We start from the raw sequence: 26,850 nt of genomic DNA, 5'->3' as shown, positions 1-26,850 counted from the left end.
CATGTAATCACAGATGCCATGAACTCTGCTCACAAAGCAGATTGCCAGCAGTTTCATGTAGCAGTAACAGCCAAATGCTTCAGAGTTGCACAAAGTCTTTGTCTTATTCATTCCTGTTTGACTTTGCAGGGGATTCTGGTTAATCATGTACAATGTTAGCATTACTATTTGCATGTAAATTTGATGAGCACTTTGTAACACTCTTCCCTGTCTGCTCTGGTTTTCCCTGAGGCTGTTACTAGTTCCACTCTGTTGCCTTCTTTGTTCATCTGTCTTGTACTTTGAATTCCCCACTTGTATTTCTGAGACAGTTACAGAAAGCAGCAACCTCCTGCCAGACCTTCCCAGGGTAGAGCCTAATCTCCCTTCAGCCCTCCTGTGGGTTTTTCCTTGGTATTAAAAAAAAAAAAAAAAAATCAGTATCTTACAGCTCCTTATGCCACAGAGGGAGCAGGTGCCCACAACAGGGAGCCAAGTGATGGAAGATGGGGCCTCTGCTCTTCACCTTTTGCATGATCCAGGCAAGGTGACCACAGCTCCCCACTCTGGTACCAGAGGTAAACTCTGTCCCACTGCCATGATGGAAGTGCCCCATGGCACTCTTTTTTTCCCAAGAAAATTCAGCAGTTGGTATCCCAATGGTATTCCTGGAGAAAGAAATAATGTTACCCAACTCCAAGATGAAAATCAGCCACTTACTCAGCTGAGAAACAATATGAGACAAACTTCTACTTATGGCATGCACCAGCTTTGCATTTCCAAAGCAACTTCACTGTGTCTTGGTCCTACAATCTGTCTTTAAGCAATCTTGAAGCTTGCTTCTCTAAACCTTGATGATGCTGCTTAGCTCTCAGCCTGAAAAGACAGCTGTAACTAAAGCCAGAACTAGTACTTATTTTACACAACTGTTTTATAACACTAATTGGAACAAAAAATGTCAGAAACAGAGCAAACATGGAAGTTTATCTGAATTCAAGGTAACTTGTTTTGCCTAAGCAGTTCATATTCACAGCTCTAGCCCACCCCTAGCATCAACCAGATGCAACTCCATATTCTCAAGAAACTGGAAAGAATATGGGATAGAAAAAAAAAAAAAGACTGTATTAACTGGGATGATAGACTCAAATATGTTCTGCATTTTTCACTAGTAAGCTGATTGTTAGGGACATTCCAGCAGAGATTTTCCTGAATACTGTGGACTAGACTTTTTTCCTCTACAACAACAGTATAAATCACTGGAGTGCAGACACTGCCCATCACTAGAATGATCATCATTAGTATTGTTATAGCAGTTCCGCTTGCATGCACCTCCTGCTGTGCAGCACATAATGCTTTCAGGAAGTACACTGCTCCATCTGGCAATGAATGTATATCTGGGTGAATTAGGAATCCAGTCACTTGGAACTTTCAAGATCAAAGATATTGTTAGGGGTTAGTCCTAGGAATGACGTCTGAATAGATCTTTCTGTTGAGGGTTATTTGTCACCAAATTAAGCTAGCAACTCTCCAGGCATATAGGACTGTAAAGCACGTCAGTCAGTCTTCAGCAGATGAGCAGTCATGAGGCCAACCATGTACGCAGAAATCAGCAGGGAAAGTTGCAGAGCCCATCAGAAAGGGAACTGGACACAGCAACAAGGTGGATTACAGCTGTGGGACTGCACTGTATAGCTCACCCTTTTAGTGCAAGAATAAACCTAAGTAATCCCCGAATAATCCTCTGAAAAAAAATCCTGACCTGCATTGTGGGAGATATTGTTTTGATTCATTATGCAAATCAACTGTACATGCTCTTTTTTTAGCACTGAAATCAAAGCATAGCAAATACAGCACCATCACATGCTTTTCACAGCCTACAAAATTTTCTAGTATGTCAGCATTTCTATTTCATAAATAGAAATTAGAGCTTACAGGACAGGATCATTTTCACACAAATTCTAGTATATATCACTTGCAAGCATTTTAGGAGGACCTATCATAGACTGGACTCTCAACCTTTGTGTGTTGTTGTCAGCTAGAGGACACTGAATGACATGCAATCTGCAGGGAAACCTGATGTGCCAGAACTTACTCAGGCTTCTAGAACCATGGAAATATGGGCAAGTTCTACCTAAACCCTATAAATCCCAGCACCCTGCCTTTGTAGCCTTAGGTTACATCTAGACTGTCTTAAATGTTACAACCTATACGACTCAACACACAGTTGTTTCTGAAAATTCATCGCAAAACCAGCTTGCTTATCTACTCTGCACATGTGGTATCATGTCTATCCCAAATACAGGGTAAGATCACAAGTTTAACAACACTGCCATTGTCTCCAAAAATGCTTTTGTTTAGAAGTGTTATGGTTTTCTGTTCACATAAAATGCAAAGGTTTCAAGAAGGTCCACAGCCTATATGAGAAATATACTGATGCATCCTTGAACTCTTGCATCCCTCTTGAAATTTCAGTTACAGCCTGCTGACATAGTTGGTCAAATATACTGTATTTCCTGATGAAACCAGAGTGCTATTAATGTGGGACATAATTGAAAAATGGAAAGTAAAAACAACTCCATGTTTTGAAATAATCACCTAATTTTCAAGGTACAAATTATTAAAATAGGACAATGCTAAAATATGAGGACCAAATATAATGGGAGTAAAGGGTCTGTTCTGCAAACGCAAGGGCTGAATGACACACTAAAGCAGAATTACAATCCATCTAGACTACAGTTCCTGACAGAGGTCAGCCTCGACACCAGTGTATACGTGTACAAGGTCACATCTATGCAAGTCTGAATTTTGTATGCTGGTGGAAGATGATGAGTCAGTGAATTCTGAGACCTGTAGGCTATTCTAGCTTCTACACAGTAAAAACCACACACACACACACATACACACAAATCTTAAAGATCATCACCCCCGGGTAGTAATTACTGGAGCATGAAATGCTGCAGATGTACATGGGGATTGTTTATCCAAATGCTGTCCCCAACATACGGTAAAGGCAAACCCCAGCTGTATGAGCTGGCTATGCTGGTTTCACACTGTTTAGGAACCTCCCTAAACCAGAAAGAACTGTACCATCTCCTGATTCCTAACACTTAACTGGTGCAAAGCAGCCAGAAGGAAAATAAATGAATTATGAAATTAACTCCTTCCTGGTTCTTTGGATACCAACTGTCCCAGGAACAAAAACTTGTACTGGATGCCTCAAATCAATAAGTCTACCCCTGTGCTAACAAAACTGTTTGATTTTTTCACAGTATCTCATTTTTAGTTTACGTTTGAATCCTACAAACTCTCATGTTCACATTATCTTTATAGGATCAGGAGCCTTGAGGCAGTAGCTGTCTCTCACTGTATGTTTAGGTAAGACTCCTGCCTAGGGGGGCAGATGAATTTCCTTCCCCGACTATAACACAACCAAATGAGTTAACTGACCTGTATAGGTGAAGCCAAATAATGTTAGAAACCAGCACAAATGCAGAAGTCCTAAAGACGTAGTTGATCATAGTAAGTATTGTAAAAATCATTCCTACCCACTCAAGTCTGCTGACTGCTATGTTACTCACCTGCATGGTTCTAATGAGGCATTACCACTTTTAATTCCCGCTAGTCCTCCACATTCAACAATACTGAAGAGACAAGGAAGATCTTCATCACCACATGCATTTTAACACTATTCTACTGTGACTCCCAGTCACATTGTGTGTGTAATACCACAGATGTCATGTCAAACACCAATGTCACACATCTAGCATATATTCTGGCCCCCCAAAATGATCTTAATATTATTTTTGTCCTGCACAGTCACAAGTTAAGAGTACAAGAATCATAGAATCGGCTGGGTTGGAAAGGACTTCTGAGATCATCAAGTCCAACCCTTGATCCAACACTGCCGTGATTACTAGACCGTGGCACTAAGTGCCACATCCAGTCTCATCTTAAAAACCTCCAGGGACGGAGAACCCACCACTTCCTGGGCAGCCCATTCCAATGGCTGATTACCCTCTCTGTAAAGAATTTCTTCTAATATCTAACCTAAACCTCCCCTGGCACAGCTTAAGACCATGCCTTCTTGTCTTACTGAGAGCTGCCTGGGAGAAGAGACCAACCCCTACCTGGATACAACCTCCTTTCAGGGAGTTGTAGAGAGTGATGAGGTCTCCCCTGAGCCTCCTTTTCTCCAGGCTGAACAACCCCATTTCCCTCAGCTCTCCTCATAGGACTTGTGCTCCAGTCCCTTCACCAGCCCTGTTGCTCTTCTCTGGACCTGCTCCAGCACCTCGATGTCCTTCCTGAACTGAGGGGCCCAAAATTGGACACACTACTCGAGCACTGAGTCCAGGGGAAGAATCACTTCCCTGGTCCTGCTGGCCACAGTGTTCCTGATCCAGGCCAGGATGCCACTGGCCTTCTTGGCCACCTGGGAAGCCCTCCTGCATCTCAGTTAGGCCCTTAAAGATGGCAGGAGTCTGGCTTATACAGTTATTAGGACTTCATCACAAAACAGAAGCCCACAAAATGGAGATCTGACTGTCAAGTCATACTCAGTTACCTATGTAATTGCCTAATGCATGTTGCTGGAAATAACAGGAAAGAACAGCAGGATTAGCCACAGTTCCTGAAGTTGCGGCCTAAACCCAGAGCTCCTCCTGTTTCAGTAGATACTTCCAACAACTCCAAACCTTGCTTAATCTTATTGCATCATTTTAAACTCAACAATAACATGCAGGTGCAAACACTTGCCACAAGTTATATGTTGGCTTCGAAACAAGATACTGATCAGCTGTACATGGCTGAAATTTTTGAGATTCCAGCATAAGCCTGAAAGACATTATTAACTCAGGGGCAGCTTACATAGAGAATGTAAGCACTTTTAACTTCAGGTATGTCCTAAAAATTAGGAGTAGGATACAACCCACAACTATATTTTTTCAGTACTCAGAAACAAACAACAGAAATGCAGAATAAGGATTTCAAGTGGAGCAGATACTTCCACAGTTATCTGCCAGTATCCTGCAGTGCACATCAAATCCCTGACTGTGTGAAACATGTTGCAAATGTTGGTTATTGAGCAGCAAAAGCACTTTGCATCTAGATCAAACTGACCTTCAACCAATCCAGTAACTGAATAGCAGTAAGATGTCCTAGAATTCTGCCTTCTGCCCACGTAAGAAATTATAGACATTCGCTATAAAAATGATTAGTGCTTATAGCATTACAACACTAACTGTTCAACAACTGTTCTGATTTGTCCAGATTCATTAGCAATTCAAAATGTTGGGCTGTAACTTGTCTGTAAAAGTACTAATCCCTGCACTACACAAACATTGTTAGAATGTCTTTTTCATTGCCAGGATATTTTTGGTGCAATGTAAAGGCAGTAAGTTATATTTGTTATAGCTCCTTCTTGCAAAAAAAAAAAAAATTACAGCAAGATGGTACAGTAACAGTATCACATAAGCTGCCTTCCTTCTATTCAATAACATTTTATTCTAACGATAATCCATGCATGAAGGCAGAATATTAACAGAACAATTAAAACTTTCATTATGAGACTGCATGTATCATATGTTACCACGGAACCATAGCTTAAAGTCAATTAGAATACACAGAAAGTTATACATCTGATTCTCAGAGCTTTAATGTGCATCCGCTTTTTATCCATTTTTAAAGTTACTGAGTTCAACTCACAGTCAAACTAATCATCTTACTGTCTCATGCTATAGACTGTTCACCTCAGCTAAGTAAACTTGGCTCAGCTGCACTGTCAGCTCCTTTTCTGTAAAACAGAGTTCAATCTCTGTTATTAGTCAGGATCTTTCAATTACCATATCCATTAGAAAATGTTTTCAGCAGTTCTCACAAATTTCTGGATGCAGCTAAATCTGAAAAGGAATAAAGAATAGCTTAGAAAAATCAGAAGCCACATTGCATGTATTAGGTAAGGGCAAGACATGTTAGTATTTGTTAATATTTTAAAATATCTAGCTTAGAAATCCCTCCTCTTTACATATACCACCATCTCGCCAGTCACTTAAGGCTGTAATTTAGCCATCATCAACATGGACTTCCCTATAGGCTTTCCTATCTGTGCTGAATATTAACTGTCTAGTTTCCTAACTTGTTTGAATCCATTCTCACAAACAGGATGATCAAACAGCTTCTATGTTCTGGCTTCTCATCATTTCCTCTGCCTTCCTTGAAAAATATTAACTTCTCCCACTCACCTTCCACCACAGAAACTTTTTCCCTAGCCACTGCTCTGATTGCATTGTATTTCTCCTTACATTCCTCCACTGCCTCTGATAACAAATACAATCTACTCTCTTTGTATCAAGAAGAGAATAGCTTATTACTCTATCCGTACCATAACATGACATTTAGGTTTTCAGCAGATACAGCAAAACATCTGAGGAAAAGTAAAGCAGGTATATGATGTGTCACCCACAAAACAGCATCAGCACAAAATTTCAAAGGTAGCAACTACATTGAACTTCCCTCACATCCCCAGCAAATCAATATAATAAGATACAAAAGTACTGATTTGGCATTTGAGGTACTGAGCTGTGAATATTTTAAACCAAGTGTTCTTCCTTTGTCACATATGTTAAACGTGCACTACTAATTATGTGAAATTCTCACTGGTTAGATTTCCTAAGAGACACAACCACAGACTCACAAGGCTTTAATAATAAAAGCAACGAACCAACCTGTAATAATACAAGGTGCGTTCTAGAGCTTTAAAAACAATATTATTTTAAAACAACAGTAGGAAGCTTTTTATTTTTATATATGCACCACACTAGCTTAATAAAATACATAGTTTCACCACCTTCCAAGAGGGTTGGTTTTTTTTAATATCAGAATATACTAATTTTAAATCAGTGCAAAGCCCTTGAAGCATGATTAACAATTTTGAAAATATTTCCAAAAACCTGTTGCAAACATTATGAAAAAAATCTCACTAGCAGCCACTACTGCATTGAATCGAGCTATTTCAGAGCTTAATGTGACAGAACGTGAACATTCTCTTAGCTTTTAAAAAATAAAAAAATCAAAAAAAACTTTGTTTCAATAGAAACACAGGCAACTCAAAAAACCCTTTATTTCAATAGAAACACAGGCATCTGTTTTCATTTCTCCATAGTCCAAAATATTTGGAATGGAAATACAAAGCCATTTTCCTTGAGTAAAACTACAGATGTGAATCCATAATGACATAATTACATTATAGTTACATAGAAGTTCAACCTGATGAGAAACATCATGACAACTATTCTCAATTTCTAGCAGTTAATGACAGACTAGGAAGACCATAACCAATCTCCTTAGCAAGAGGAAATCATCACAGCATTGAGGCCAGGACTGAGCATTTAAGTTAAGTCATGAAGACTATTACACACTTGCAGATTCCAGTTGGAATCTGCAATAATCAAGAACACATTTTGCTCGCATCTCCATCCTCAGTCAAGAGCCTGGGGATGCAGATAGGCCAGTATTTCCGGACTGGGAGTGTGCTGGGAGCATACCTTGCACACAGACTTCCAGACATGTCACATGGCTGTTTATCACTAGATTAGCCTTACTCTGCATTTCAAAGACACTGGTTTAGTAACGATCTTATTTTTTAAGCATCAAGTATGTCTGTTACTGGGGAAAAAGCTAACACTGTCTGGAACACCTAAACAAGACACTTAAGTCACTTCATAGGAATCCAGTATGAGGTATTTCATTAACAGCAGCTACAGTGGCTTAAAGTACTTATGAGGACTTACATATCTGAATCACAAAAGAGGTAACACATTTATTGACTTCTAAGAAAAACCCAGCATGTCATTTATTGATTCGACAGGTCACAGGAAGTCTGGTAAACTACTCTGTAGAATTTGGTTACCTTTTAGAGGGCAATTACATTCACCATCCTCATTTCAAAACACAGATTCACAAAGTCTAGTTTTTCTACCATACTTCCACAATTCAAATTGAATTTTAACTAATTCAATACTAGAAGTATAATTCACTGATTAAGTACTTGCAAACTGAGACAAGTGCACTCATATTGTTACTCTAAGTTCTTGCACTTGACTTCAGCCATGTCATGCTCACATCAGACTGTGTCTGACCTCAAACCACAAGAGTTTTATGGAGCTTGAATAAGCTCCTCCAGTTTCCCAACAGTAATGACTTACACCATGATAAACGTGCTTGGCAAGTTAGACACAGACCCACCTTTTCCCAGGCACAAGTAGACTTTTGTTATGGCTATAGCAAAGTCCTACCTGGATTTTATCCTGGATAAGTCAGGGTGAATTTCCACTTCCAAGAGTACTTGCTCTAGAAATAAGCTTAGAAGGCCAGTAGCTGAGTGCTCTTCTATCCTAGCTTACTTTCTGTTATGCAAGTGATCTGATCTATCATTAACATCAATGACTCACAAACATGAAGTTTAAGCCTCATCCCTGGAAGCTCCAGCTATACAAAGGTCAGAATGGAATTTGAAAAGTCTTTCCTGTGCCCTAAAACCAAGTTATTTTTTTCTCTGTAACACACAAGAGCAATAACATATTACTGAAACATTCAAACAGAATTATTAGTTAATAGATCTGGAGCTGATAAATACAGAATTAATTAAGAGCCATTATTAATTTTATTAAGGCTTTTCCCCCTTCCTATACTTCATTCCCCACAAAACTGATATTTTCAGATAAGTAAAATTAAAATAATAGGAAAGTATTGTTTAACACATTTAACAGTTATGCCCTGCAAATATCTATTAAACGCTCACTGAAGATAAAAATTTAACACTCAAAGTTCGCCAAGATGCCAATTGCTTGCTGCTCTTCTTCATGGTCAAAATTTCTTTCTCAACTTGCATGAGAAGTTCATATTGCTTCATATTAAGCCACCACTAATTGTGGCTAGAATACAAATTTATTTCTCAAATTCAGTAGGTTACAAAGTGACTTACAGCATATGTAGCTCTGACCTGCACACACTGGGAATTCATTGATTAAATACAAAGTGCTTCAGAATGCTCTTTTTTCAGAGGCCAGCTTTTTAACAGAGCAAAAGGAAGATGCCCTGCAGAAAAGCAAAACCTTTTACGATTAATACTTAGGGCCATTTTTCTTTCTGCTTTTCTGAAAAAAAGCCACACCAGAAACTTTTTTTAATGTTTTTATTGTATGCCAAAGTTCATTAAAGATAGGGTTTTGCTTGTATACAAGTTACTCAAAAAATGTGTCTAGGCAGAAATTTGTTAGCAATCTGACTTATTTGAAAGCATATGTCTGTTCGGGCCACAAAAATAATATTGTGTACAAGCATTAACTAAGGAGCTGCAGATTCAAGGAGTTTCCAAATGTGACAGATCTTGAGATCTCATCAGGAAATGAAATCAAAGCAGTCACAATATAAAACAGCAGCTCCATGTAGCTTTTTCAAGTTTCGGTTTTATTCAGAAAGTGACACTTAGTTCAGTTTGCCTCATTCTTCGAAGCTTCATCAAAGTTTTCAACAAGATCTAGAAAAAGAAGATTCTTGGAATTAAAATTTGACCCACTTTCCCTTTTCCAAACATTTTGGATTTGGATTTTTGTCCAAAGTTCCACTTCATATCAAGTTTTTACAAGATAAAAACTTTCAGCTTATAAAATACAGACCAAATAACCTCTAAGAGCTTCATGATTCATTCTCTTTGCTCAGCCAAGGAAGTTTTTGATGACTCATTTTAAAGCACAATTTTAAAAGCATTTAACTTCACTATACCCACAACTGGGCAAAATCATACTGAGAAGGTATTTTCTTCACACCGTTCTTATGGAATATTAAATAATTGTCTTAGCCATAGCTATTACTTCTACACAAGACCAAAATACTAGCTCAAACTACTAAGTCTCTCATGGTATCTGAATTCAAGGAAATAATCTGCCTGCAGAAATTCTGTGGCAGCAAGTGACTAGTCAATACTTTTACCATCCCCAGCCTGATCTTATATGCTCTACTTATGTTGAGATCCCTAAGCAAAATTCACTTCCTTTTCCTCCATTGCATGCTTGTTCTTACCTGGAACTTCATCATCATCATCTTCACCAGTAGCAAGAGGTGCTTTTCCATCCACAGCTGCAAGAGCAAGAAGTTCAAAAGTGTCATTCAAACTCACCATAAACATCTTCATTAGCTGTTTTGCTTTGTGTTTTTTGAAAGCATTATGTAAGACCCTGAGATAAGATACAATGCTTTATCCAGTTCCCCTGCTGAACAAAAATCTTCAACTAACCTAGGAAGTTCACACTCCTTTGTTACTGATAATGCTCAAAGAGTCCAGCGGGGAAATCAGAAGATGTGTGCTAAACCAGCTTACTGGTCACCATCTTGTATCTAACTATACTGAGTGCCCCGCACAATAGTAATTTTCAAGTACGATGCACAGACTGATTTTACCAATTTCTCTTAAAAGTAGGTTGGTTTATTGATTACTGCATGTTTCTCAAGATTTATGTATTTTACATGATCCATTTTAAAGGAAAAGAAAGGATCTTATGATCCTAGACATTCAAAGAAAACTGAGGTGCAATTGGGAAGTTGCAGGGACACACATGACTTAGAAGTATTTAAAAGACACTACTGTTCCCTGGCAAAGTCAGAGAATTAGGGAACTGGATGCACAGTTTTACACTTCTTAGGTGGTTGAGGTGACCAAGTCTTCTGGTCCCCAAGTTTGCTGCCTCAGTAATTTCTTTAACCATTCCCATTGTATTTGACAAGAGGTAGAGAGTTGACCATATCCACAGTAGCAGACCAACAAGCATCTGCTGAACTGCAGCAGTATAACACTAAGAACATATCTCAGGTGCCACTACTTTTACTGCTACTCTTTGCTGTACTACCAAGGGTAAGCTGTCTCATATCCTCTATCACCTCAGTTTTGTTCTGATTCATCCTTCCTAGTTTTCAAAAAAAGCATAAGGCACAAGACGGGTTCATACTAGACCTGTACAATAATTTCTAGACAACCAGAGCCAATGAATGTATAAACTTTGGTTTGAAAGGGCTCGGGATAAGGACACCACTAACCTTCATTTGCTTTTTTAACAGCAGAAAGCTCTTAAATCTCAAGTGCATCTTAGTGTCAAACAGGACATTTTAAAAGCAAACCATGTTATTTCCTCCTAAGTTGCCTGCATTGTCTCTCATCTCCATGTTTACTTTAGCACCTGCAATCATCACAGATGTTTCACTCGCTGATGTTAGGCTTCCAAATCTAGCTGACAATACTGAATGGAAAGTTTTGTGCATATTCTGCCATCCACCCTAACTGGAAAAGAACTAGGTCATACAAAGCAATCACTTCAAACAAACGTCCCTCTTATTATAACTACACAATTTATCTTAGAATATAACCACCTTGTTATGAGAAGACAGAACTTGAGGGAAGTTCTTTCAAGCCTACTACTATCACAAGGAAGCTGCACACAGATGATATTAGGAAGAAGGGACCCAAGGACCATGGGGAAAGAAGCACTTTACCCCACATCCTGAAGACAGTTACTTCTAGCAGGATTTTTTCAGAGGGAAGTTGACAGGAGGGAACGATCACCAACTTTAGGAATGGAAATAGAGGCGGTTTCATTGGCAAGAGGAAGAAAAAAATTAACAATCTAGTTAGAATTACCAGAAACTGGACACAATTATATTCCTCAATTTTTTTTGTATTTAGGATGTTTCATACCTTAAAAGGAACAGGCTTAAGGTACTTCAGAAAGTAGGAAGACTGTACATGAAGGACATAAGGAATGTTCCCAGTGTCAACAAGCCTGTCTTTCACTCCTAATTCTCATCCTTAGTGGCAGCATCTTTTCCAAACACCACATACTCAACTCCCTCCTCTACTATTCCCACATAGTTTTAGAAAGAACAAACGTTCAAGCTGTTTTACTAATTTAAGGATGGAACAGGAAATTGGTGTATCTAGCTTGATGCTCACGCCAGTCCTATTCTCTGCACTATTCTATGCATACTGAAATGACAATGTACTTCCTTACAAATACGGTGTAATTCCCTCCTACTTAATAAAAAGCTCACGCAAGAAATACCTTCACCACACCTGTGAGGCAGAAAAGCAATTGCAAGATGTTTTTAAGTCCCTTTCCCCACTACTTATATTTCCATTCAAAGTGTCAAAAGAGACATACTCAAAGCTTATCTTTCTTTAAAACCTAACTCTTCAAAAGTAATTCATCCACCTAGCTTTAATGAACAAGGTACATCAAAATATGGTACCTACATCAAGAAGTAAACTACTACAAAATCAAGTCTGGCTACAGCTTTCCAGTGCTAGACCAGCTGCAAGACATGCCAACAGGTGACTCTACGGAGTTATACTTGTTATTGGATTTGAGCTATAAATAAGATCTAAGGAGATCCATTTTTTATAGGCATTTTACAGTATGCCTGCAAACAGCAAGAGTGCACTGCCTCACATCAGCTGCCAGCATGAAATGCATTCAAGTTTCAACTTACATTGCTTGGGTAGGGCTTCTGCCAATCTCCTCAGGCTGGTCAAACTGTCAGCTCCAAGCTGGTTTAGGATGCTAGGAAGCATTTCTGTCAGCTGCTTTGTCTCAGCATGGCCAGTGATAGTGAAAGTGTTAGCAGCCAGAGACGCTTGAACTTTTGGGTTATTGAAGTGAATGACTGTTCCTTGATTGGTAAACATGTTTACCTGCAAGAAAAAAAATCCAGTACTTGATGCAGTTTAGCAAGATCTTTCAATTCAACATGAAATTGAAGTTCTTAAAGCCCTATGAAGACCTATCGATATCTTACAGACAAGTTTAGGAGCTATGTTACTTACCAGAAAATTGATTTTAATACATTTTCTATTTATATATAGAATGTTTTTTCCTTTAAAGCAATTACCTCTTCAATTCCAGAAATATTGTTGACTCCTAGTTTCTTCAATGAAAACTGAAGTTTCTTGTCATCTGCTGTAGCTGTTCTGTGAACAACCTTCTTCTTTCTGCGGGCAGTACCCTTTGCAAAAAAACCAAAAACTTAAGTAGTTCTTCATAAACTCGAATCCTCAGGGCTGTGTAACTACTTTACAACATCGACAAATCAACTCAACATATAAAATTCTACTACTGTGTTTCTGTTACAGTGCACGCAACCCCGCCCTCCAGCTGCACTGCAGCAGTGTTTCCCTTGCTACAAGGCAATATTTGCACAGTCTGTGAGAAGCATGAGGTTTTAGGAAGCAATGTACCAGAAAATATTTATTCCACAAATCTTACAGTATTCTGCAACATCTTAGAAAAGAGAAATTGCAAGTTTACCACATTGTTAACCCAAGCTATCACAGACATAAAACTAAAGAATGAACAGCTTTAGGTAATTTCTGAAGCTTACTACTTTTTCCTTAGATCATCTTTCTTAAATTAGTCAAATTTTGGTAATAGTCAGAAGCCATAAAGTTATAAACACATGATTAATAAATGAATATAAGAAAACTCAAAATACTCCATTTTTATTCCAGATAGTCATGTCCCATCTGATGGACTTACATATTTGAAGAACACCTATTTTTCTAAAATATTTTGTAAATTCATTTGTAAAAAATGTTCCAGACCAACCCAATTTATAATCCAAACAAGAAAAGGTTAAGTTCCCTACAGACCCAGAGCTCTAGATTTCTCCAGGGAAATTTCTGTCCCACATTAGAAGATTAACTATACCCATGAAAAAGCACAAAATGTCATTCTATACTCCCTCGCACAATCATAAGGGTTCAGTAAAATATGACATAAAATGTCTAGGAATAAGTGAAACTAAGCTCCTCTTTTACATCCTGTAACTACGAATCTAAGTCCTCCTACTCCAGTTGCTCATCTGCCACATGATAGCACTAAGAGAATGTGTTGCTGCCCAGCCATACAAATAGCTGGAATACCTTTTCAGTTTACTGTCAGAAGTCAGAAAACTGGCTGGACACTAACAACTCTAACATAACTCAGTTACCAATAACAAGGAGTGTTAATGACAAATTCATATGAAACTAACACTTGGAAGACTACATCTCAGAAGTTTAGGTTTTTGTCTAGAAAGCTTGATATTCATTCCCTGCTACTGTCAGGTTAGCACATACAGTGGTTTGGAAATGATTAAAAATGACAGAAATGGCTTCATTTTAGTGCCTTGTCTACCCAGAAATTGAGACAGATAAGGTATTTGCTAAGTCTCTCTGGACCAAAGAACTCAGTAAATTTCAAAACATTCCAGGACTATGTAGAAACATGTACCTCCTCCACACCCATCTCAATTTACATGGCAACAATGCCATGAAGAATCCCAGGTATAATCTGGAACTATTAAAAAAAAAAAAAAAATAAAAACTCTAGTTCAGGCTTTCCAAATATTTCACGGGTCAATTTTAAAACTAAACTACAGCACCACCATTCAAAGCTTTGCTTAATGTCTCTAAAAGACTTTTTTGATATTGACCAGAGAGCTGTGAGAGCTGTAATCTGAACACATGCTCTTATGTGACAAACATTAAAAGCCTCTACAGTCAACATACACTGATTAACATGCACAAAATCAGCAACATAATACAGGAGTACTCTAATTAACCAGTAACTCATACAAAGAATATGCAAAAATCACCAAGACAACTAATAAGTACACTAATCCTGATTTAAGACTGCCTAAATCTCCAGCGGTCAGCCAAAAAAGAGGAAAAAACAAAACCAAACCCCACAGGAATGGAAGCTCCTGGAAACTCCTCAGCAAGAGTTCTGTTGAATAATTTGTATTCTAGAATATTGTGTATGCTCCCACAGGTATAAAAACATTACTGACAAATTCCTGAATTAAGACTCACACTGTAATTAAAATATATACTGCCATACAACTATACTAAACATCCCTTTTATCTTTTCAGATTATAAGTAAGCACACAGGTACATATATTCAGATGTCTTAACAAAATGAAAATGTCTTCTGAGCATATTAGTCTAAAACTACAGGCATGTGACAAGTACAGAATTTCCAACTTGTGCTGAAAGACAAAAAACCAGCTTTGAGCAACCTTAATATTTCTGACAAGAGCCTGTAACAAATCCCTCTACAATTTGTTATGTAAACTATACCCAAGCTCACTTGCTCTAAGGTCTACTCACTAAAAATCTTTCATGTCTTCTACAACAGCCCATACAATAATCATAAAATCATAGAATGGTTTGGACTGGACCATAAAGATCATCTTGTTCCAACTCCCTGCTGTGGGCAGGGACACCTTCAACTAGACCAGGGTGTTCAGAGCCCCATCCAACCTGGCCTTGAGCACCTCCAGGGATGGGGTATCCACTACTTCCCAGGGCAAACCTGTTCCAGTGTCTCACCACCCCCATAGTACTTTTTTCTAATATCTAATTTAAACTTACCCTCTTTCAATTTAAACCCACTCCCCCTTGTCCTGTCACTACATGCTCTCGTAAATAGTCCTGCCCCATCTTTATCGTAGGCTCCCTTCAGGTACTGGAAGGCTGCAACTAGGTCACCCTGAAGCCTTCTCTTCTTTAGGCTGAACAATCTCAATTCTCTCTGCCTTTTCCCACAGGAGAGGTGCTCCATCCCTCTGATCAACTCAGTGTCCCTCTGGATTCGCTCCAACAGGGAGCTTTTCTGGGGACCCCAGAGATGGATGCTGCGCTCCAGGTGGGGTCTCACCAGAGCAGAGGGGCAGAACCCCATCCCTTGACCTGCTGCCTAAACTGCTTGTGACGCAGCCCAGGATACAACTGGCTTTCTGAGCTGTGAGTGCACACTGCTGGGTCATGTCCAACCTCTCAGCCACCAACACCTCCAAGTACTTCTCAGCAGGGCTGCCCTCGATCTTTTTTCCCCCAGCTTGTATCGATAGAGGGGCTTGCCCCGACCCAGGTACAGCACCGTGCAGTTGGTCTTATTAAACGACATGAGATTCCCGTGCGCCCTAATATCGGGTGTTAAGTCTGCTTTAACATAAGAAAAATAAAGTGAAATAGCTGGAGATTCAGCTACTGCATACTGTCCCTAGGCATGTGACTCCAGAGCGCCCTGCAGCAGCGCCGCTATCTCTAAGGACAGTCCAGCCGAGCTGGGAATGCTCAGGTCTGCTCCCACTCCATTTCCATGACCCCTCGTGCCAGGCCCAGTGTGGGTGCAGGACACGCAGTCCCGAGAGCAGGGCGGGACGAGGTGGCCGCTCCTACCTTGCCACCGATGCGCACTTGGGCCTGCAGCTTGGCCAGCTTCTCCTGGTTCATGATGGTCTCCTTCATCTGCGGAAGCAATAAGAGCGCCGGCACAGGCGGGTGTGGCACGCAGGTGGGGCAAGTGGGCACAGGGGGCCCCGCAGCCGCCCCTGCCCGCACACCACACGACCCTCAGAGGCCGCGGCACCTCGCCCCGTCACAGGGCCGGGAGCGGGCTCAGATCGGCGCAGCGCCGCCGAGCCAGGCCACAGTCCAGCCCAGCACAGCCGAGCCTCCCTTCAGGCCCAGCCCGTAACCGTCTTTCTTCTCCTCTAACCACCACGAACGCCGCACGCTGATCACCACTGCCCACGACCCGCAGTCCCGGCCGCCACACGCCCCACCGCCGCCCCGCCGTTACCTCGCGGCGGAGCGGGCGCCGAGCGGGGCAGAAGCGCGGGCAGGGCGCGGGCCGCGATTCGCACCGACGCAGACGAGACTGGCGGCCGAGAGGAGCGCGCACCGAACAGCGCGTGCGCCGCCGCCGGGCCACAGGGGGCTTCCTCCGCCCGGGGGGGCGTGGGCCGCGGAGCACGGGATCGAGGGAGGCAGGTGGCATGGGAACGCAGCGGGTCACCGGGCCTGTGACCAAACAGCACAGTGTCAGCTAAACCACGGTACTTAATGCCACGTCCAGTCTTTTCTTAAACACTTCCAGGGATGGTGGCTCCACCGCCTTCCTGGGCAACCCATTCCAACGTCTAATCACCCTTTCTGTGAAGACGTTTCTCCTAATGGCCACCTCCTCCGGTGCAGCTTAAGACTATGTCCTCTCCTCCTGTCGGCTACTTACCGATCCCCACCTTGCTTCAGCCTCCTTTCAGGTAGCTGCAGAGAGCAATAAGGTCTCCCCTGAGCCACCTCTTTTCCAGGATGAGTTCCCCCAGCTCCCTCAGCTGCCCCTGAGCGGCTCCAGACCTTTCACCCGCTTTGCTGCACTTCTCTGAATGTCCTGCAGCACCACAATATCTTTTCTGTAACGGGGGGCCCAGAACTGGACACAGTACTCAAGGTGAGGCCTGTCCAGTGCCGAGTATAAGGGAAAACAATCACTTCCCTGGTCCTGCTGGCCACACTATTTCTGATACAGACCAGGATGCCACTGGCCTTCTTGGCCACCTGGGCACACTGCTGGCTCTTGTTCAGTCAAATGTCAACCATCATTCCTGAGTACTTTTCCACTGAGCTGCTTTCCAGCCACTCTGCCCCAGCCTGCATGGAGTTATTGTGACCAAAGGCAGGATCCAGCACTCACCATGCCTTGCCGTGCCATGCCTCACTTTGCTGCTCTCTTACCTGCTCTGCCACCTGCAGCCTTGCCAGAGAAGTTCCCTGCCGCAGGTGTAACCAGCCCCAGTTTGGCATCACAAAATCATTAGAGTTGGAAGGGACCTCTGAAGATTATCTAGTCCAACCCCCCTGCCAAGGCAGAGTCATCTAGAGCAGGTTACACAAGAACATGCCCGAGTGGATTTTGAATGTCTTCAGAGAGAAAGGCTCCATGACCTCCCCGGGCAGCCTGTTCCAGTGCTCTGCCACCTGCCATGTAAAGAAGTTCTTCCTCATGTTGAGGTGAAGCTTCTTGTGTTTTAGTTTATGGCCATTGCTCCGTATCCTGTTGTTGGGCACCACTGAAAAGAGTCTGGAATTGTCCTTTTGGCACCTGCCTTTGAGATATTTATATGCATTAATGAGGTTCTGTCCCAGTCTTCTCTAGATAAACAGGTCCAACTCCCTCGCTCTCATAAGAGTGATCATTTTTGTACATCTGGATCCTCCGCAGTAGTTTCTTGTCTTTCCTGTACCAAGGAGCCCAGAACTGGACATGGTACTCCAGATGTGGCCTCATTAATATTTCTCTTCCTAGAAAATATGTAATCATTGTGTTTCTCACCTGTGCAGTGCAGGCCCCCTCCCCAAACCCATGAATGTGCTTTTCCCCACTGCCCCTAGTGATTTGCCTCCTTCCTTCCAGTGAACCATCACAAAGATCCACAGTGGGGCCTCTTAGGTGAACCACCCCCCCCGACGCCCTCATTGCCCCTGTCCAACCAAACTACTGAGACTTTTTCTGTTACCACCACTTATGTGTCAGTCCTTGTCCTCTTTCATGTTCCTTCCACCTCAGGTGTTTTCACTGTGGCTTTGCTTCATCTGTTATGTTACCAGGCTGCTTGCTGCTGGTCACTGGACACCCTCTGCATGCCCCTGCTGGACTTCTCAGAGCTATTCTCCTATAGCCATGTTTTCCATCACTGAGACCTTAGTGTGCTCTTTTCCAGTACTGTTTATGTTATCCAAATGCTGTTCTGAGAGCCAAACACACCCCCCGCAGACCCTAACTCAAGTAGGTACTGTTGCACTTGAATATATGTAAATCCTGTTCCCAGACTGTGTTCCTCAGGGCACCAGTCATTCACAGCCCCCACAGGTTTGCCAATGTGTTTGAGTTTGCTCTCTCTCGTTTGTCTTGTGGGACTAATCTCATGGTCATCAGAAACTTGCATGTTTGGCTCCAACACAAAGCTACGCAGTCTTTACAGGGTCTGGACCTTTGTTGCACATCAGACTGAAGGAGTAGATTTTTGGGGGAAGAAGCCTGGCACTCCCATCAGTGCTACACGTGCTCACGGAGTGATGCAAGAGGAGTTGCTTCTGTTGCTCTGTGACCCTGCTCTAATCGCCACTGCAACCAAAACCAATGCACCCACTGGCATCAGTAGGTGCCAGGTCAATACTATTGACATTGCCATCTCATACTGTATTTTAATGCCTTTTATACCACTTCTTCTCTGAAATATCCTCAATAAACTATTTCTTTGTTCTTGTTTCTGTAAAACTATATTAATAATTTATACATTTTGTTGATTAATATTAAGTCTCCCTTGTTAGTAATCCCCAGAGCCAAGGGTTTGCCAAGGCAGTGCTTTTTATGTGCCTATAAATTTTATTTGCTCTTATGTTATCTCTCCACTGCTCCAGAGATGAGTGTTAAAATTGAGACTTAAAATTTCTGAAAATTTTTGATAACCCTGAAATTACTCCATCTGGTGGTGACAGATCTCAAGGAAGTGACAATTCAAAAGGTGCTGCTGAAGAGCAACCTGTGCCTCCCAGCAGATGCATCACAGATGAAAATTAAAGGATGATCAAATAACTGTAAAGGGTGGTTAGGGACCTCTAAAAATTTGGTCCAGCATACCTGCAAAATTGGAGCAGTGAATCAGTTTGAGCAGAAAAGATGGGGGAAGAAACCTGTATTACTGTACCTGAACTAGCAAACCCAGTATCTAATTCAGAAAGAAAAAAAAAAAACAGATTCAAGAGAAGGGAGTATTTGGGGATAGTTTGGAGAAGACAGAGTTTGTTATGAACTAAAAAGAAAGCTTTTAAATTTATCGCAGTATGAAACTGGCAATGTGCCTGCAGCAAAAGGGAAGAGAACCACAATGAAAAAAAAAACCAAACTTAACCAGGATCACTGCAAGGTATTGAAAGTAAAATTCAATCAGCCTCTGATTTATCACAATTTGCCATCAAGGTACAAGAAAGATTTTAGAGTTACTAGGCCAAATGATAATTACAAACAAGCAAAATTATTTAATAGGCTGAAATACTGAAGTGAAAATTAGTCAGAGAAAGATTATTCCAAGATAGATGCTGTAGGAAATGCTGTTCCAGCTGTCATCTTGGGATTAACTGATCTAGAGGTATGATCTCATATTCCCTCATGCAAGATTTTGAAGGTAAATTATACTGAAAACCACATCACTGAGTTGTATCAGGAATCAACTAAAGCAGCTCAAGAATGACAGTTCAAGAGACTCTAAGATTTGGTTACATTTTGTGGATCTCAAACAGCAGACCTTCAAAAAACAAATTTTGCATCAGAGAAAAAGTTATTTTAGAATGCTAAACAGTATTGTCTTGTTTTCTTCAGTTGTTTTTGTGTAACTGCATAATGGAAAGTATAACCCTAAACCTGGATTTAGTTGTAGCAGAATTTCTACTGAGAAATGAAACAGATTCAAAAGATATAGCACTGAAATGGAGCCTGAGCTCAGTAAGCATCTTTTTAGTTCTGTAAAAGAGTGAAAGTTATGATCTCAAACTCATCAAAGAATATACATCGCTAAAGAAAAGTTCATTAACTGCAGAAAAGCAGCATAGGAGTGGGAAAATTAAACCTAAATTATGCGAAATTTGAAAGACAGAAGAATGACAACATTTGCTATCAAAATGCCAATGGTAAAGCTCTTCTGAAAGCCATGGCCAGTGCTGCATAAGTAACAACAGGGTATGTTGAGGAGATGTGTTAAATTAGTATCTAATCACAGATCATAAACAAAAGTGATCGGGCTATGGTGATAGTGTCCTGATAGTGTCCTGATTGCCAGTGACAACAAACTAAAAAAGGTGTTTTCAGGGAGTGAGAGAAATCTGTCTGATAGTCAAAATCTCATTTGGAAACATTTGTTCAGAAGAATACTGTGTTTAACAACAGGACATAAGAGGGGAGAAGCACTAAGTTATTTGGGAAAATATCCATATATGTTAGTAATTTAATGGAGGAAAATAGCTGCATTATGTGGAAGAAGAGCAAAACTCTTCAGAGAGAGACAAATGGAAAAGAAACTACCTCCAGATATCTGGACATAACACTCACTCAAGAATTCATAGCTTTTTAAGGGATACTAAATATATAAACACTGAATAGGAACCTGGGAAGTTTGAATGTAAGTCCGATGCTGTTTTCATCTCATATGTTGTACCCTGTGCTGATGAGTTGTATGGAGTGATCTGTAATAGAATGCAGTGTGAAGGAAGAGAGAGTGCTCCTCAGCAGTGTCCTTTTCTCAACCATGCCTGTAGCTCTTAAACTCAGCAACCCAAATAACTGGGCTTAAAGCCACGTCACAAGCCTTTCATGACCTGTGGGATGCCTCTCTCTGTAACATCCTGCAGAGGCCGACTGGAAAGCAGTCAGGGAAGTGCTATATCAAGAATCCCCTGCCTTCACTGTACGTGGTTCAAACAGGCTTTGCAGAATGCTTGGGATTTCATGTTAATAGGACTGGTAAAAGGTTGCTAAGAAAGGTCTACCTGTTAATCTTTGACAATAATGAAGATCTTGCTAGAAAAGAGGTAAGAGCCAGAAGTCAGCGTATTCCTCACTGTCAAACAGGTGGTACCTTAAATTTATACACAGATGTCAGAGACTCAAACAAACAGTTTATTGCTGTAGATATCCTATACACAGAATTCAAGAGGACTTGATCCTTTAAGCCACTACCACAGAAATGTTTTGACTGCTGCTAAGACAGTGGTCTTTGGATTGTCTTTAAACCCTTAACACTTAAAGTCAGAAATGCTGTTGAGACATAACCCAAAGTCAGCACAGTTCCACTCAGGCATAGCACATTTACCTCAGGATGAATAAGAATAGGTGTCAGTGTGCTAGCTTTGACTAATGCCTTGGCAGCTGCAAAGTTGTGATTTATTCTGGAGTTGACTTCAAGTTTCTAGTCCAGCTGGTGCTCAACAGGAAGTAAGTGGTGAGCAGAAGTGGCCAGAGGTGGGAAGGCTGGACAAGGCAAAGGCCTTCGTCTTTCTGCAGCAGGTAGCTCTTATTTCTGCTCAAGTCCTGGCAGAACCCACCACCCACTTAGTTCTAGATGGAAAAAAATTTCTTCTCTATCTTCATTCACAGTGTAGCTTATCTCCAGGGATGTCTAAGTGAAAAAAGAGCATACTTGCCAATATTCACTGCATTTACAAATGGGTTCATACTCCTTTGGGCCTTACATCTCTACAGAATGAAATGGAAAATATCTCAAATATTTTAGATATTAATTATGGGATCTCCCTCTTAGTTTGCTAAAGCTTGTCTACAAAGAAGAACTTAGGGCTTATGTGGAAAAAATTAGAAAGACTTTCGGTAGTTGGTGAAGTAATGAAATCAAAGGTAACCTAAAAAAACATGATTTGTTCATATGAAAAGTACTCTGCTATGTTGGTTCTGACAGCCAGTGCTCCATTTTGAAAATCTGATATCCTTCCATTAGCATTAGACATAGGCACTGGCTTAAAAGAGTAGAAATAATAAAGTGAAATTAAAAATGGAAAAGCAAATTTAGGCATCTCATGCTGTTCAGAAGGATTATTGCAATAATAATAGGCCTGAGCTGAACAAGAAAAGGTAGAGAGAATTATAAGGATTGTCAGGAGTACGGAATTACTTCTGTACTAATCCATTGATTCTGAAGCAGAACCCTTCAGTCTGAAAAAGAGATAACCAATGAAAAAAATTGTCATAAAATGTACAAAGTCATGAACAGCAGGGAGAGGGTGTTTAATAACAGTTGTTCCTTCTCTCTTCTAGTACAAAAATGGGAGCACATCATATTAAATGAGCAGGTGACTTGCTTAAAGCAAATGAAAAGAGACACTTCATACCACACATGGTTAGAGCTGGGGAACATTTCACCACAGAATATGTTTAGTGGTGTAAAAGTACATGATTTTGAAAGATGACTGGACAAATTCACAGAAGAAACTCCATCAGAGGCTGTTAAATTCAGCTATTATCTCTTGCTTTAAAAAAACCCAAATCTAAAAACTAGATTTCTGGAAGTAGGAATCAATTTTACACATTTACTCTGGTCCTATGTTCTTCCCTAGACATCGGGTCTTGGCTGATGTTGAAGTCAGCTTATGCTGCTACACTGGTCTTGGTCTAAACTGGTGAATGCTCTCCTTAAGCTCAAAAGGGTTGTGAGAACATTAAAACACATTTTAAAAGAAATTAAAAGCCCAAAGGACCTGAAAAGAAGTGACTTTCACTTCTCAGAGCAAATGTACCAACCTATAAGAATTATAGAACTAAGGAGGGAAAACAAAAACCAAAAACCAAATTCAAATAAAAAACCAGCCAACCAAGCAAACAAACAAACTTGGTCAAGAAGAAAAATATGTTTGACAAGAGGAGAGGGGGTGGGTCATCTCCAAGGGTGACAAACTCTTTTTCAGCACTAGGCATGGCTGGAAGCCACAGATTTTTCTTCAGTTTTTCAGGTGACTGCTGCCAACCCTCACCAATGCATTGTGGTCACACAGAGACTCTAATCCTAGCCTCTGCAGAAGCCTTAAAGAAAGTGTTACCGTCCCCAAAGGTACATGGTAAGGGAAGAGGGGCGTAAACCCCTAAAAAAGTGGAGCTAAAATGTCCACTGTTATACTGGGCAAAGAAAACCACAGCTGTCACTGCCATTGTTCCTGTGACAGATAAAACCATCCTTGCAAGGGCATCACTGGAGATTTATTCTTTCCATGACACAAGCAGCTCAGAATTCAGTCCAATCTTTGGCCCAAGACAGAAAGAGTAAATTATTAAAGAAATTATTATTTATATAATATCAGGAAGTCTAGTTCTGCAGGTAAGACATGGATCTGGGTATGGAGAACTGCAGCCTTTGGTTTTGAAGACTTTCAAGGCTGAGTTGGCCCAGGAAAGACTCTTCAGCTCCAGCATATGTCACTACTGGCCAGGCTCTAGCTTGATTTCCACTGGCTGCACCCAGACAAGCACTCAACATATTGCCCAGGGGTGCACACCACCACCAGACACCTGACTCATGTGGTGATGAAGAAGCCTTTGGCATCCTTCTGCATGGCCAGGATCAGTTCTAGAAAACTTGAAGGACCTCAACCAGTGTGTCAGTGTGCAAGTATGGCTGCTTGAAAATGCCCTAAATGGTGCCCAGGGTGTTCTTTGATTTTGAATAAAAGACCAGGGAAGGTATATGGGCTCATTTATTCCTTGTCCCAGCACGGGCTCCTGTGTGTCCTTCTTGGAAACAGGCCCCCTAGCTGCAGAAAGGTGTATGGCCTGGAATGCTATGGGGGTCCCAAGGGATGCTGTCTCCCATAATAAAGGAGACATCAAGGGGAAGTCATGGCAGGTCCACCCAGTCTGGCTTCTGCCCAGTGTCCCTGGACATACCATGTGAAACAGAATATTTCTGGTCTGGCTAGTGTGCTACTGTGGTTTTAAGTGCATGTAACATCACATCATTCACAACCAGCAGGAAGCCACGGAGGGCAGCCCCCGAGGTCCTGGGCCACGAGTGGTCCTTTCAAGGTTGGGTGTGTGGACGGAGGGCCCCAGGGTGGAGGTGGGAAGGTGGCCGTGGAAGTTCCAGCCATTTCATGGAAAGGGTGTTCTCAGGGCCCCTCCAAAATGCTTCTTTTTCCTTAGGGTTCTCGGGGTCCCACTCAGCACCTGAATGCGGGGTTTCTGCCCGACCCTGCCCTTCCTGGGGGCTGCTTTGGGCACACGTCCCTGCCCCGGTGCACAGCGTACCGCAGCCGGCGCTCCTTGCCGGTAGATGGCATCCCCCGTCCGGGCAGAGCAGCGCCGGGAGCGGAGGGGCGCGGAGTGGCGCGGAGCGGGACCGGCCGCGAGGTGGGGGACAGGGCAAAGCCCGCGGCCCCGGAGCGCGGGTCTTACCACGGGAAATGCCACTCATGGTTGTACCGCCGCTGCTCGCCTTCTCTCTTCTCTTTCTTGCCCTTTTAAGACGGCACCTGCCGGGTTGGGACGGGAGCGACTGGAAGATGCTCAAAGACAAGTCGCGATCAGGAGCTGTATTAACACGAGGTCTTAATTGTCCACACTGGAGGCTGGCTCAACTGACCCCTAGAAAGGAATCCCCTGAGCAGCCCCCCCTGCACACACACACACCACACACCCTGCACCAATAGGCGAGGGCTTGGGACTACTGCCCAGGTCTTTCAAGGGGGTACCCACCATCATCCTCCGAGGCCACCCCCGTCGGCCACGTTCAGGAGGAACCACACCCAGCCGGGGCCCCTGGAGACCCGGTGCTACCGAAGAACCACCGGTGCCACTCGCTCAGTGAAACACCCGTGCATCCTGCGTGGGTGATAATAGGGGACCGAGGGCAGACCCGATTCTTTTGGTTTGTCGCTACAGCGGTTCTTCCCCATGTGACATTTAAACTCCGCCGTTCTTCATACTTTTTTTTTTCAGAGGTTGTTCTTTTTGTTTTTAAGATGGTTTTTAAACTTCAGACTGGGAGAAGACAAAGAATAAAAGAGGGGGGAAGGAGTAAAAAGGAAAAATACTAACTCTTTGTCAAGAGAAGTAACCTTTTGAAGAGGAAAAATCCTCTGTCTACCTTTCTTTTAGTAGCTTGCCCTAAGACCTCAAAACTAATTCGAAGAGGCATTTTATGAACTGTATGAACTGTAAATCTCTATTGACATCACTTTTTCTACAGAAAAAAAATAGTAGTCAATTACTGGGGTACTTTTTTCCCTTTTTTTTCCCTTTTACTTTTTTTCCCCTGTTTTGTAACATTTGGTGGTATTCTCCTGTAGGCGTCTTAGTAGTGAACAAAATGTAAATAGGATTATTTGGAAATAGTAGAAAGGATTATGTTGTAAATCCATGGAAATGGGTTTGAAACAGGGTGGCTTGTAATTTTGGGTTAAGACAATATATCCAAAACGTATTTCAAGAAATGGGGTTTGTGCGTTGTTTGAAAAGTGAGATTTGATCCGTTAGACTCTATGCGTCAGCCCACCCTTCTCACGATGATTTCTGCAGGAGAACGAAATGCTCCCTTACTTTTGTCCCAATCGAATCCTATTGTGGTTTATCCTGCCAGAACTGGGAACGATGGGATTTTTCAAAGCTTTTCTTTTGAAGACTACAGTAATTGCATTTCTCTCCAAGTTTGTGGGGGTTTTGTTTTGTTTGGGTTCTTTGGTGGGGGTTTTGGTTGTTTTTTCCCCTGCTAGCCCTTACATAAAGAGGGGCCCGCTCTTCTGTCGTCGCATGGATCACCTGAAACGGGAACCCGTGCGACTTAATTAGCAATTAATTAACAATCCTCTGTGTTACTTTCTCAGGGATGTTGCTCCTACTTAGAGCAAAATTCGCATTTTAAAGGCCGGCGAATTGTTTTCCTTTGCAAACGAAAGAAGTAAGCTAAGTCTCTGTTAGTGTTTTCCATAATGGAGAAAGCTGCTTCTCTCCCTTTAAAAACAAAAGCCTTACAAATATACTGAGAATAGCGGTGTGATTTGGAGGCTGTTCTTTGAGAGCTTGTGAGGTCGACTTGGAGAGATATTTTATTTAATTCTTAAATAAGTTAAACTCTGGATGGGGGAAGGAGGAGAGGAGGGGAGAGAGATGTCTCTAAAGCATTCCGCGGACAGAAGTCTGAAGTTTATTAACTCACCACCTCCCTCTCCGGCCTGATTTTTTTTTTCTCCTTCTTCCCACGGGAAGCGGCACCCCATCTCGGAGGGCAGCCCTGGAAGACGCGGAGCTCCGAACGGTTCTTGGGAAGATGCTCCAGCTCTTTCTGACAGAGTTGCACTTCCCCCCCTCTCCCCCCCGCAGGGGTCATATGTTATCTTTATTTCCCCCCTTTTCCACTAAAGACGGCCCTGGTCGCCCCGCGGCCCCCCAGAGCCCCTCCTAGACGGGGTGAGACGAGGCCGGACGCGTCGCGAGGCGCCCTCTTCGTGGGGG

General features: G+C 41.9%; 1 protein-coding gene across 1 annotated transcript; it reads right to left on the bottom strand.

The window, feature by feature from the left end:
- Positions 1-9,155: 9,155 nt before the first annotated feature.
- BTF3 (basic transcription factor 3) lies at positions 9,156-16,626 on the bottom strand. Its single transcript, XM_029958996.1, has 6 exons — positions 16,603-16,626; positions 16,245-16,313; positions 12,913-13,026; positions 12,514-12,715; positions 10,057-10,113; positions 9,156-9,514 (listed from the first exon to the last, which is right to left on the bottom strand). The coding sequence occupies exons 2-6, from the start codon at positions 16,311-16,313 to the stop codon at positions 9,468-9,470; spliced, it is 489 nt and encodes a 162-aa protein (XP_029814856.1). The 5' UTR covers positions 16,603-16,626; the 3' UTR covers positions 9,156-9,467.
- Positions 16,627-26,850: the final 10,224 nt, after the last annotated feature.

The sequence above is a fragment of the Manacus vitellinus genome, unplaced genomic scaffold (assembly GCF_001715985.3).
Source record: "Manacus vitellinus isolate BGI_N305 unplaced genomic scaffold, ASM171598v3 scaffold_18_pilon, whole genome shotgun sequence".
Lineage (NCBI taxonomy): Eukaryota > Metazoa > Chordata > Aves > Passeriformes > Pipridae > Manacus > Manacus vitellinus.
Note: the sequence above shows the minus strand (reverse complement) of the source record. Positions and strands in the feature narration are given on the sequence as shown.

Coding starts and splice junctions, on each gene's coding strand:
- BTF3 (XM_029958996.1), bottom strand. CDS start 16,313: ATGAAGGAGACCATCATGAACCAGGAGAAGCTGGCCAAGCTGCAGGCC. Junction 13,027..16,244: donor AAGTGCGCATCGGTGGCAAG/GTAGGAGCGGCC, acceptor TTTTTTGCAAAG/GGTACTGCCCGCAGAAAGAA. Junction 10,114..12,513: donor AGAAGCCCTACCCAAGCAAT/GTAAGTTGAAAC, acceptor TTGCTCTTGCAG/CTGTGGATGGAAAAGCACCT.